At 40.8% G+C, this 13,934-nt stretch overlaps 1 protein-coding gene across 7 annotated transcripts in view; it reads left to right on the top strand.

Annotated features, from left to right (window-relative positions):
* Positions 1-13,934, top strand: part of fat3a (FAT atypical cadherin 3a) — a 169,758-nt gene that overhangs the window by 73,229 nt on the left and 82,595 nt on the right. For all 7 annotated transcript variants that reach the window (XM_027276724.1, XM_027276720.1, XM_027276722.1 and 4 more), the window contains exon 2: positions 1,334-4,663. In XM_027276724.1, the coding sequence (XP_027132525.1) occupies positions 1,354-4,663 (3,310 nt within the window). In that variant the 5' untranslated portion in view covers positions 1,334-1,353. The remainder of the gene's footprint in view (positions 1-1,333; positions 4,664-13,934) is intronic.

The raw sequence follows: 13,934 nt of genomic DNA, 5'->3' as shown, positions 1-13,934 counted from the left end.
TGGATATACAGCATATATGGCTGTGCTGTGCTACTTCACAATCCTTACTCCCTGGAAACTGCAGCAGTACCCCTGGTTAAGATTCCCAGACATTACACAGTCGTGTTTCATCACTATCGCTTAATTTTCTCACACTAACTATGTAAGTAAAAATAACAAAAACCGAATGAAATGCCCGAGTTCACAGCCTGAGTTGAAAGGGTGATGAGGCATCATTATTGTGGCTCCCTGCTGGCATTAGCTTTTCAAAGGAGAGATGTACTGACCCAGTAAAAGCTGACTGAGACTACTCTGAGATACCCCCACATCCACCCCCACTTACTCAGGAGTTGACACTGAGATGACAGTTTAAGGTCAGATGAAAACTGAAGTGTTGTTTTTGGCATTTCGCTCTGGTAGATTCTAGCCTCTCCTCTCCGAATGACTCTTGAATTGTATTTAAATGCAGTCTCAGGCATTGGTCTGCATTGTTTCAGATGAGGTGGTTTATGGTCACGCTCACAAAGCCAAATGTTTTTTTTTTTTCTCTCAGTCAGAAGTTAAGACCGGATTCCATTCCTGTTTGAAACAAAAAAAAGTTTGTACTATCACAGGCTGCTTGTACGTGTGTGTTACTGTGTGATGATGATGCCATACACTTTAGCAGTGTGTTATTATCAATGTGCTCATACATGTCTGTCTTTTCCTGCCCCATCTCTCCATCCCTGGTGGTGGAAAGTGCGGAATCATCAAAATGCAGACCACTGTGGCACTCCTATGGCCACAACATGGCTTTTACCGGATCAGGCTTTTCTCCCAAAACCCAGATTGGTACATATTTGTGGCTGCTTACTTTCAGAACCGTCTTCTTTTTTCTGAAAAAGAACAAAATCTGAACACAGCAGCTACTTGACGCCATTTCAAAACCATATCTGTTTTGCTTCTGAAGATATTACATGGTTTTAAGACGCAGGGAAGCAGTTTTTATGTATTTCAGGAAAAGGGTTATGATACGGTCATGGTGTGCTAGCCCATCATTTTGTCCTCTGCACTTATTTTCTTTGATGTTTGTTTTGGTGATGTTACATTTCTCTTTTAGCTGTACAATTATTTTGTTCCTTCTCAAACCACCACTGGTTTTTCTGAAACTTGCAATTGACTTCCAGTGTCCAGAGACCACACAAGGATGATGTCAGCCTTTATTTTGGTTGCCCGGTAACTGTGGACGCCCCTTCCTCTCCCCACTCCCAATCTCTGTAGTCCAATGGATAATTAGTAGCCCATAAATTCTGTAAATCCTTCCTCCTGTGGCTAACCATTTTACCCTGTCTCTGTCTGTCTCTTTCTAATTCAGGATGGAATGATGATGATGGGATGGATGTGAATATGGGCCAGTGGGCAGGCATGCGAGTCCCTCTCCTCCGCCTGGCCCTGCTGCTACCATTGCTGCTCTTCAAGCCACCACCCTGCTGTGGCCAGAACACCCAGGGGGCCCCTCAGGATGGACCTCACTTCGGCTTCACTCAGGGTGTCTATCATGCTACAGTTTATGAAAACTCAGCAGCACGCACCTACGCCAACAGTAAAGTTAAAATGGGCATCCACCTGGCACAACGCTCCTGGGAGATCCGCTACAGAATCACTTCAGGTGATGACGAAGGGTTTTTCAAGGCAGAAGAGTATGTGCTGGGCGACTTCTGCTTCTTGCGCATAAGGACTAAAGGTGGCAACGCGGCTATCTTGAACCGAGAGATTCAGGATAATTACGTATTGACAGTGAAAGCCTCTGTCAAGGGAGAGTCCCTCCTTGAGACCTGGACTAAAGTCAGCATCCAGGTCTTGGATATGAATGACCTGCGACCCTTGTTCTCACCCACCACTTACTCCGTCACTATAGCAGAGAGCACCCCTCTCAGGACTAGCATAGCACAAGTTACCGCCACTGATGCAGATATTGGCTCCAATGGGGAGTTTTACTATTTTTTCAAGGAGAAAATGGAGCTGTTTGCAGTACACCCAACCAGTGGGGTGGTTTCTCTCAGTGGCAAGCTCAATGTTGATGAGCAGAACCGGTATGACTTAGAAATCCTGGCAGTGGACCGAGGCATGAAGCTCTATGGAAATAATGGGGTCAGCAGCACCGCCAAGCTTTTTGTCCACATAGAGCGTGTGAATGAGCATGCCCCAGTCATGAATGTAGTCACCCACAGCCCCTCATGGCTTGATAAAGACCCTTTGTATGTCATGGTCACTGTTGAGGACCTAGACGAAGGCTTAAATGGAGAAATCGACTCAGTGGTCATTGTGGGTGGAGACCCCTCAGAGCAATTTTTTGTAGAAAGAACTGAGGAAGGCGAGTTTGCCATAAAGGCTTCTGAGTCAGTAAATTGGGAGACTTACCCTTATGGCTGTAACCTTACTTTGCAGGCTAAAGACAGAGGAACCCCACAGAAATTCTCTGCTGTCAAGGTTGTCCACATCATGGTCAAGAAATATCAGACAGAGGAAGTTAAATTTGAGAGAGAGTTATATGATGTTAGTCTGAATGAAATTTCACCACCAGGCACAATCGTAGTGGCTGTTAAAATCAAGCCAGAGCCTGATGATGCAGAATATATCCTGACACCTTCTGCAGATTCTGCATTTTTTCAAATGAACACCCTAACAGGTGTAATTTCCACCACCCGCTGGTTCACTCAGGTGTCCCAGAATGTCTTTAATCTTGAATTGTTGGAAATAGATAGTGAGCTTAAAGTTAAAGTGCGAGTAAACATTGAAGATGCTAATGACAACACACCAACATTTGATCAGGCCTCTTATGAGATTTTGGTCAATGAAAGTGTGCCAGTTGGGACCAATGTATTAACAGTTTCTGCAGTGGATGAGGATAAAGGAGAAAATGGATATATCACTTACAGCATTTCGAGCCTTCATCCATTACCCTTCAAAATCAATCAGTTTTCTGGTATCATCAGCACTATTAAAGAGTTGGACTTTGAGTCCTCATCAGAGAGCTTTGTGTTTGTTGTCAGAGCGTCTGACTGGGGGTCACCTTACAGGCGAGAGAGTGAAGTCAATGTAACAATCCACCTGGAAAATGTAAATGATAACCAGCCATTGTTTGAGAAGATTGCATGCCAGGGGGTGATCTCTAGGGATTTCCCAGTAGATGAAGTGATCACCACAATGTCTGCAATTGATATAGATGAGTTAGAACTAGTAAAATATAAAATTATTTCAGGGAACGAATGGGGGTACTTTGACCTCAATCCGGATTCAGGGGTCCTGTCACTGCAACGTTCCCTTGCCACAGCCAGTCCAAAGAATGGTATCTTTAGTCTCAAAATAACTGCCACAGATGGTGAGAATTTTTCTGATCCTATGTTTGTTAACATTTCAGTTGTTAATGGGAAATCTCCTCCCAAAAGTTTCAACTGTAAAGAGACAAGGGTAGCACAAAAGTTAGCTGAAAAGTTACTCAAAAAGTCCAAAGCTAGCACCAAGCCCAAAATTGAGGAAGGTTTTATTGACCTTTTCTCTGTCAATCGGCAAATGCCCCAGTTTGACAAAGCTTTTCCCACAGACATTGCTGTACGGGAAGACCTAAAAGTAGGCTCGAGTGTTTTCAAGGTGAATGCCTATGATGGTGACACAGGTTTCAATGGTCAGATTCTATACTCCATTTCAGATGGAAACACTGATAGCTGTTTTTCCATCGACATGGATACTGGCTTAATCAGTGTCTTCCTGCCCATGGACAGAGAAAAGAGGGATCGCTATCTCCTCAACCTAACTATCTATGACCTTGGCTTGCCACAGAAAACTTCCTGGCGTTTGCTCACTGTCTACATAGAGGATGCTAATGATAATGCACCTCATTTTTTGCAAGATGGAGGCTATGTAATTGTCATACCTGAAAACACTGCCATAGGTACAGATGTCATCCAGGTTGACGCCACTGACAAAGATCTTGGACCTAATGGGGATATTGTGTACTCTGTTTTGACCAGTGCCACCCAGTTTGGTATCAATTCCACTAATGGGATAGTGTTTGTTGCTGGTCAATTAGACAGAGAGTTTGTTTCGGCTTTTAACCTGAAGATTGAAGCCCGGGACAAAGCAGAGAAAGGAAGCCAGAGGTTTGCTGTAACCACTCTAAAAATCATATTGGACGATGTGAATGACTGCCCACCACTATTTATTCCCAGTGTGTACAAAGCCAGGGCTCTGGAGGATCTTCCTGTAGGAACTGTTGTGGCCTGGTTAGAAACCCAGGATCCAGATCTCGGGTTGGGAGGCCAGGTCCGGTACTCTCTAGCCAATGACTACAATGGATGGTTTGAGGTAGACCGGGCCAGTGGGGCTATTCGGTTGACAAAGGAGTTGGACTATGAGACCCAGCAGTTCTATAACCTCACTGTGAAGGCCAAAGACAAGGGGAGGCCTGTTTCTCTTCTCTCCGTCACTTTTGTGGAGGTTGAGGTTGTAGATGTGAACGAAAACCTCTACGCACCATACTTTTCCCACTTTGCCCTGACAGGATTAGTTAAAGAGAATGCCAGGATTGGAACTACCCTACTCCAAGTTACCGCTAACGATGACGACACCGGCAGAGATGGAGAAATCCAATACTCTATTCATGATGGGAGTGGGCTTGGACGGTTTGCCATTGATGAAGAGACAGGTAAGCTTTTTTTTTTTCATTTTTGCCTTACTCCTACGATTAAACTACATACAATTGGACAATTGGAAGACAGCACCAGGCGTTATGTGTGTTGAACTGACATTGCTGAGAGAATTAGATGTCCTGGATAGCTGGTCAAGAAGTAAACCAAGTCTTAATTGTGGAGCAAACTCTTAGGTTTGAGATGAAGAGGTTCTGTAAAAGACCCCACATGACTCTGTATTTATATTCATTTATAGTGCCTCATTTGTCTGAGCTCTTCTGTCCACTACCTTTTTGCTATATTTTTTCTGTACCAATAATACATTTTTTTTTCTTATGTTATCTCTACGGAGAGCTCATGCTGAGGTCCAGTCACCAGTAGTGCAGAGAGATATATTTGTTTGATCTACTTTAAGCTGTTTTTATAGCAGCTTTTGTTAAACTCGTGCGTGGTGCTGAACATCAGTGTGTGGAGGTGAAAACACAATATATGTACACAATATATTCTCTTTCAAATTGAAACATGCCAGTTTAAATAAAATAATAATTTGTGATATCTGACTTCATAAAACCTTACAGTAGCAGCTTATAACAAAGGTGGTTTTGTTGCAGAGCACTGGTTATGTTCCTGTTATTGCTGTCTTCACATAAGATGGGCAGCTTATCACATTTTACAAGTTACAACAAAAGTGTATTTAAGTCAACGTAAAACTATTATGGACCAAGGATGCATTTCATTGCAGTAAGCAAAAGAAAATGTAATCAAAAAAAGAACGTGAAAATTGTGTGAGTAACACAACAAAGTAAACTGAAAAACAAACAAATCCAATAAGAATAGTAAAACAACAATAACAATAGTCAAAACAAAAATAATACTGTGAACCCAACATGTCCGAAAAGGAGTAGGATGAAGCATATGCTTATTTAAACCTACCCCTTTCTTCACTACTCAATTAACAATCTTTCTCCTCAAACATATATATTTACATAAAAAAAGAAATAGATGAAATAAACAAATACATAAATCATTTATCATTTATGAAAACACTGATTGTTAAAGCCCTTCTTCCTCCCTGTACCTTGTGAAAAACATGTGTTTGTACTGCTTTTTAAACTGGATCATGCTTGGACATTGCTTGAGCCCCACACCCAGTCTGTTCCACAACCTCACTCCACAAACTGAAAGACAAAAACTTTTTAATATTGTACGTGCCCGCTGATGTTTTAAGTTGAACTCACCTCTCAGATTATAACCCCCAACTCTGTAAAAAAAACTATTTTTAAATGTTTCGAGGAAGTAGACTGTTTATTGCTTTGTACATGATTTGTGCTGTTTGGAAATGAACCAGGTCAGTGAATTTTAATGTTTTTGATTTTAAGAATAGTTAATTTGTGTGGTCTCTATAACCGGTATTATGAATTATTCTTATGGCTCTTTTCTGTAGCATGGATAGAGATTGTATTGTACATTTATAATAATATTGCTGTAAGGAACATTGAACTGGGATTTCTCACTATAATCCTCAGATAACAATGGATCTGGAATTGCCAGGTTTAGTCCAACATTTACAAAATAATGATTAAAGCTGTTGACCACATCATGCATATTTTCCTTTTTAATATTATTATCAATAAAATACTGAGGGTAGCATACCCTTATAATACTTGTTTTTATAGTTTTTTTATTTATTTTCTTTAGTCCTTTGTTTTATGAATTCTCTATATCGTGTATTTTTCTTTTTACAGGCATTTTGTAATCCCTTCATGAACCATGGTCGATCTCTGTATTTTTGTTTTCTGTAGTACTGTTTTATTGGACAATTTTTATCAACTGTAAACACTGGTAGGTTGTCACTGAGGTCATTAATTAATAATCTGCTCATTGTATTATTTTCAATATCATTGGTAAATATGTTATCAATTAAAGTGGCACAATGGGATGTGATTCTACTAGACCTAAATATTCCTTGATGTTATTGAAGTTTGCTTCTGCTATTGAAATGAAATATAGAAATATAGACAATTTGCTGTCCATTTTAATGGTCTGATTGTACTGTTCAGCTGTGTAATAGCAGCAGTTGTCGTTGATGTTAGAGAAGAAGTTATTGTCCAGGTCTATATCGTGCTCCAAGTCCAGTAAATTATGGTCAGTGTATTGAAATGTTCTCAGTTCATGATCAGCAATCCTTTGAATTCTATCCCTATTATCTCCAGTTGTAGATGAATGAGTTCAGAGTGTATCATGGTAATGTGTTGTGTATGAGTCATCATACCTTAGTCCATATTATGATAATCATTCTTGCTTGTCCAGTTCCTCGATGTTCCCTATGACCAGCACTTTGGCTTCCTCTGGTATCCCATTTAGTTTAATGAATACTTTACAGTTTGATGTCCATGTGTGTTGAATTTTTCTGTTTTTTCATGAGGCGTGCTTTTCTGGCAATATCTGCGTTTCCCTTGGTCAGATGATCATTGATGAATACGTTTGATCCTTTCAGTTTCCTTCCTTGTTTTAACAGTGCGGTTTTGTATTTTCTGTTGACAAATCTCACGATCACAGCTTGTTTGCCGCTGTCATCTCTCCGGGGCAGAGGGTAATGAAGTCTAATACAACACAGCTACAAACTGCAGCTGTGTATAATCAACACCTTGCACCTACAGTGATGTCAATAGTGTACGGTACCTTTGGATGAAATTTTTCCAAAAACATAAAGATCAGTTTTCATCCTGGCAGGCACGGTGAACCTCTATTAGGCTATTCTGTTTTAACCCAACTACAACTTCTTTTCTGGTTCCAAACAGGTGGCTGTTTTGTGAATTCTTCTTTACAAAAAGTTTGGCTTAAATACAAAACAGTCTTTTCTTACCTTTCATTTATTTAGGGAGAGATTGTTTTCAAAACACCCTGATCTGATCACACACTCCTCTGCAAAACTGCAGCACACATTCACACCTGGAAACTTCAACTCTAGCACAACCACAATTTGATGGTCACTGAGCAGCTCCACAATAGCCTAAAATTATTACAGCAATAAATCAATCTTTAGGCTACACTTATTGCACAGTGAGTGCCTAAAAGTTAAATACATGAAAAACTGTGGGCCATATTAAAAAAACAATTACAGTGAAAACTTTAGCTATCAGACTAAAATGTGTTCTGGGATGTTTTGGAAAATGGTTATCAGTAAGATAAAGACTACAACATTTGTATACATTAAAATAAAAGTAAAAAAAAAACATTTTATATGAAAGTATATAGAATATTAACATGCTAGGGATGTTAATAGGGATGTAACGATATGGAAATTACATCGATTACAGTGACTAAATTATTATGGTTAACAATATTATCGCAATATTCTTAATTGCTGTGCAGACAGGATAATTGTCCTCCACCAGCTGTCCCTCTGCATTCTTAAGAAACCCAAACTACGCCCAGACCTTGAATTTTGTCCTTTTAGTGGGTTGGAAAATGCGTGCTGCCAGCACTTTCCATGCTTTCATTCCTACATTACAAGCTACACATTCACGCAACGCCTTCATCCTGAGTCGCTCGCGAGACATGGATGAGGCTGTTATTACATATCCCAATAATCCACGAGATAGTGAGATTAATTTAAACATAAACAGTAATTTTCATCTCGGAAAATTTCTGAGATTTACCGTAATACCGGTTACCGTTACATCCTTATAACATACACAAACCTACAAACAAATATTGTACCAGATTCACACTACAGCCTGTCACATCATCCAAAACAGAAATATCTGTGTGGCTTGTTAAGTACATGGTAAGTGAAATTTGCTGTGGAAAAAACCCACTGCACCCAGCACCTCAAGCTAGAGACTGAAGACTGAAGGTGGTCAATAAGAGAAATGTAACTTATTATATATCTAACACACAGTTACACACATTCTCACAGAGACATGGCCATTAACCCGTGAGGTTCTCCCAAGATGATGAACCGGAGCAGAGTGCAGGGGAGGATTTATGGCCCTTGTTAACCGAGCATTGGCAAGCCTCATAAATCAGCCCCAAGCTGCAGCGAAATACCACAAACACAATTACAACTTAAAAGATATATATATATATATATATTGGCTTTCTCACACACACACACACACACACACACACACACACAGCTCTGAAAACGATAATGTTGATTAGATTAGAAAATCTTGATAAGGACAGGCTTGGGTGGGCAAGGTGGAGGGAGCAAGCAAGTGAAGACCACTGGCTCTGACTGACTGAGACACACACACACACACACACACACACACACACACACACACACACACACACACACACATACACACACACACCAATTGAACACCTCAATTTTCCCAGGTTTTGAACTAACTGTGCAGGTATAGAGACTGCAGAGAGGAGGGACTTGCTGTAGTCCAGGTGGGAACCCATCATACCATTTAGAATGATTCCACACCTACACCTGGGTGACATCAGCATAGAAGTGGTAGTAGTGCAATGCTAGCCAGGTTCAAGATGACATGAATCTCTTGCAGAGACACTATTTGCAGCGGCAGAAGAAATATTTTAATGTCAGCCTTCAACAAACTGCAAACTGTTGAACTGCACTGACCCTCTTTCTGTGGAACCACCTGGTTTGGCCCCTAGGCTGAAAAGGCTTTTTATTTGATGCTGAAGTGTCTACTTAGCACTTATATGTGTCCATTCTCTGAGTGTAGGTATTTTTTTCCTCAGATGTTTCCCTACCTAAAATAATGAGGTGGTGGGCGGCTGAATGCTGGAGAGAGGAAATTGTAGCCTGTTGTTGTCGTATGTGTTAACATAGATGTGTTGCAGTCTGCCAGTAGCTGCTGTAACTGAATAGGCTTAACATTAGACACCCACATTTACTTCCCACACATACTCACACACACACACACACACACACACACACACACACACACACACACACACACACACACACACACACACACACGCACACACTTACCTTGGATGCCTAACCTTTCCATGTCATTCTCTAGCCCACTCTGTTCAGCAGGAAGCTCTTCACATTAAGGCTTTTAATCACAGTGTCACTTTTCCCTGGGAACCACTGTGTTTTGGGAGAGAAAGAAAGAAAAGAGGAGGAGGTGAAAGAGAATTCATGGCTCCCAATTCTGCAGTGATTAATTTCTAACAGGCAGGGAGGCCCGCAGCTTTGTTTTCCAACAAAACTAGCATTGTGGAGAGTCCTTAATGTGCAGCCAGGAGTTAACATAGAGGTAGGTAGATGTGGGGGAACACACACACACACTTAATGAGTCTTCTTGCAGTGTTCCAGTGCTTCCCTGTGTGGTCATCCTGGTGATAAAATGTCTGGCAGAGATGTCGTTTTCATTGTTGAAAAAAATGTATGGTTGCATACACGTTATGTCTGCTGAAGTACGGTACTATTAGGATAGAGTGTGTATTGTTGTAGGCTTGCGTGAGGTCACTGGGGATACTCCTCACAACTTAAATTTAAAACATGTTGGTGATAAAATCCCTGTAGGTTTTGGGTTATCATCGAATATATTTGAAGTTTCATCAGACATTTGGTGAAATAGAAAATTTGCATGAAGTGCTAATACCAGTATGATACTGAATATCACTGTGAACTCATCACCAAACAGGTGATATTGCATATCCACAGAAGGCTTGGGTCTATATATGCTAACTGATTTAGCATATTTTGAAAATTATAGAGTAGCAGACTTCTGAAATGACTTAGTGTTATATTGACAGTACAGATGTATGCCCACTTTAATCAATCATCACTATTTTCATGACTCTAGATTGTGCCTATTTGTGCAAATCAATGTAACCATTACGAGACATGTACTGTGTCTTTGTATGTCTCAGGGCATCGTATGACCAATGCAGCCCACTGCCTGTTTCTTTAAAAGGCACGCTGCAATATGTTTGGCCATCAGAACACACCTAATCACACATTTTGCACATTACACGGAGCTGCACTTCTTCTATTACCATAATTAGTGAATTAATGACTGAATTTATCATAATTGCAGGCGGAGAAGGAGCACAAGTGTCTTGTTGAGCACTTGCTGTGCTGGGTATATGGTGTGTGTGTGTGTGTGTGTGTGTGTGTGTGTGTGTGTGTGTGTGTGTGTGTGTATGTAAAGGTAGTGGCTTGGAATGATAATGAATTAGTGATATTTTTTATATTGCTTATTGAACAGAGATAAAAATGTGACATTAGTCATAGACTTTGCTTGTTAAGAATACAAAGCATATGTATGGGCTGAAAACTGAATAGGGAGAAAAAGCAAGCTAAGTCAGCTGACTTGCACAGAGGAGATTGAAGTTCTGCTTGTTTGAAGCTGGAGGCACAGTGTGAAGATTTGTCAGCCCATGCTGCTTTTTTAAAGAAAAGACGGCATTAATGGCACTTTAAGGTGTGCAAAGGTCAGATGGAGCTGGAGGACTAGATATCTACATCAAAACCCAATATAAAGCTTTATGCAGATTATGAAGTTGGCCAAGATGGCATAAATGAATATTATCAGTCAAAATTCAAGTACAAAGGAAGGCTGCAGAGCACAGAGTACTAATACTAAAAGTTTTGGTGGATTTCATAAACTTAGCAAGCAAAAGTCAGCAATGACCTGCTGACTTAGGATGTCAGAGTAGAAAGAAGTCAAGAGAAGCAACCCCAACTGTCTCCCCAGGTGGACGTGGTATGTGAGGTGCTCAACAACCACAACAGAAGGAGTAGAGGAAAGCAGGAATCAGCTGTTTCTCTGCACAGCTTAAAAGAAAGAAAGCCAAGGAACCCTAGCAGATAATAACCAGCAAAGGTGACGGGCAAGAGTGGCATTACTCAAGCTGGTCACCATTCCCAGGATGAAACTGTAATATATGTAAGAGATCAACATGAGCTGCAGTTACAGCAGGATGACTGTCTTTTAACAGACAGTGTCACTGTGCTTTATATATCAAACATAAAGCTGCTCAATAGAAAACATTTGTGGCTAATAGTCTCATTCATTTCACAAGGTGCCATTGCTTCTTTAATGAATGCCCTGCAGATCATGCTTGAAGAAGGTTAAGCACTGAGAGTCTGCTACAGCAAAAACTGTAAAGACAGGAGGGTGAATGGCAGGACAAATCCATTCCCACAAAAGAACAAGACTCAGAGGTCAGAACATCAGCTCAGTTGATGAGAAATTGGACACAGCAATAGCTTGGCTCGTGTGTCTGAATGAGATTGTGTTGAACCTGAGAGAGAAAAGAAAAGAATGTCAAGAAGAAATCTGTTGATGTAACAGCAATTCATCTAAAGGAGAGTCTTTGCCTCAGCAAAATATGCTCAAGTACAAGAGCCTTGAAAAACAAGTGCATACCACTAATGACTTGGAGTTAATCAGCAGATTAGTCAAGGTTGTAGCAGAGTAAAGAGATATGGTTTGCTTTTCAAAAGAAAGCAACAGGTCTTAACCAGAATGGTGAAGCATTACAGACACTCTTATGTGAAGGCAACTTGAAACGACTGTACTTTGTTCCCCTCAAAACTGATGAGGACAGCCAAATATCTAGTGTCTTTTCAAAAAACTAAAATAATAATAATACATGGGAAAGATGGAGGATAGGGTTAATGAAAAGGTGCACATTAAGTGCAGGTCTGAAATTCAAACCCATCATTTATAATCCAATAACCAATATTAACATAATTCCCATGGCTACTGGGATCTACCCAACCAGAAGTATGATCCAGCAGTAGTCCATTTGATTCCATCAAGGAACTGGTTGAATGCAGTAGATCAAGTGTTCTATCTATGTATTCTGAAACAAGTTGCTGGTTTCAGATTGGACTTGAACTTTGATTTCAGATTTCATTGAAATGTCATAACTGAAGAAGTGGTTTTATATCTTCTAACAGTGCTTCATATGTTTGCTATATCTCATGCCTCTTTTGAGCTGAGGCTGACCTGCTTGTGGTTTGTCTGCGGTGGACAGGGCTGGGCCTCTGGATGCACACGCACACGCACACACACTCAGAGTGCAGAATGTAGGCTAGATTTGCTGCACTGAGGAGAAAAATAACATTGGTAATGATAGCCAGTGGTTGCCCTCACTGCAGGAGCAGCCAACACACACATACACTGCGTACTGGTAGTGTATAATTACAGTGACAGAGTAGTGTGGCTTGGAAAGCAATTAGGATTAAACCTGTGTGAATAGCCTACATACCTCGTGCTCATCACAAAATACACACACAAACAGGCAGTACGGTACACACACATACACACACACACATACACACACACACACACACAGATGAGGTACATTTAGGATGGAGCATCGATGCTCTACTTCCCCCACTTCACCCACAAGACAAATAATCTTGTTGAGTCACACACTCTCTCTCTCTCACACACACACACACACACACACACATTGTACCGTTGTGTTTCTACCAGGTACAAACCTTCAGGTATGCTGTTGTGAATCATAAGCTTTGGATACTGCTTTTGTCCTGGTGAGGATATACACGTTTTGTGTGTGTGTGTGTGTGTGTCTGGTTGTAGCAGCGGCCACCTTTTGCAGACAGTCCTGTTAAATTATGAGTTTAAAAGTCTGGCCTGATCTAATCTAATCTCAATAAGTCCCTGATGCATGCTCTGGACATGTAAACTCATTTAGAGCTAATGAAGCACACGATGCATGAAACAACAGAGCAGATCTTTGGCACAGTGTGTCAGGACCAATGTTTTTACTATTCAGGAAATCCAGTTTTATTAATGACAGTTCATATTCATATTCCATATTTAAATCTTTTTTGTTGTCTGTTCTGCATATTCCATTTTTCTTTTTTTCTAAGATGATTCTAGAATTATAGAATTGACAGCAAACACAAATCTTGTTTTGTCTTATTTTTATGTGTTCATTAGGGCCCGAGCACAGCGAGGCCCTATTGTATTTCGAACGCTGAACAGCGTTTAAGAGTAAATCGCATTTTCCACAGCCCATATCCCCCCGAAAACTCACGAAAATTTGCCTACCCCCCCAATGTCAGGCGTAAAATTACGTATTTTGGAGGTCTCACACATTCACGCGCGCATACGCCTCCACAGCGCCACCTAGGTGAGCGTTTTTGGCGGTGCCCCTCGCCACGGTTTCGCCCACGTGCACGAAACTTGATGGGAGTATGTAACATGCCCAGACGCACAAAAAAGTCTCTTCGTGCCCCGGGCTACAGTGAAGCGTACAGCGTCCAATTTTGCTCAGATTTGACCTTTTCCCGTTTTTACCTCATTTCCA

The sequence above is a fragment of the Larimichthys crocea genome, unplaced genomic scaffold (assembly GCF_000972845.2).
Source record: "Larimichthys crocea isolate SSNF unplaced genomic scaffold, L_crocea_2.0 scaffold533, whole genome shotgun sequence".
Taxonomy (NCBI): domain Eukaryota; kingdom Metazoa; phylum Chordata; class Actinopteri; family Sciaenidae; genus Larimichthys; species Larimichthys crocea.
The sequence above is the reverse complement of the archived record's forward strand: the minus strand, read 5'-3'. Positions and strand labels throughout refer to the sequence as shown.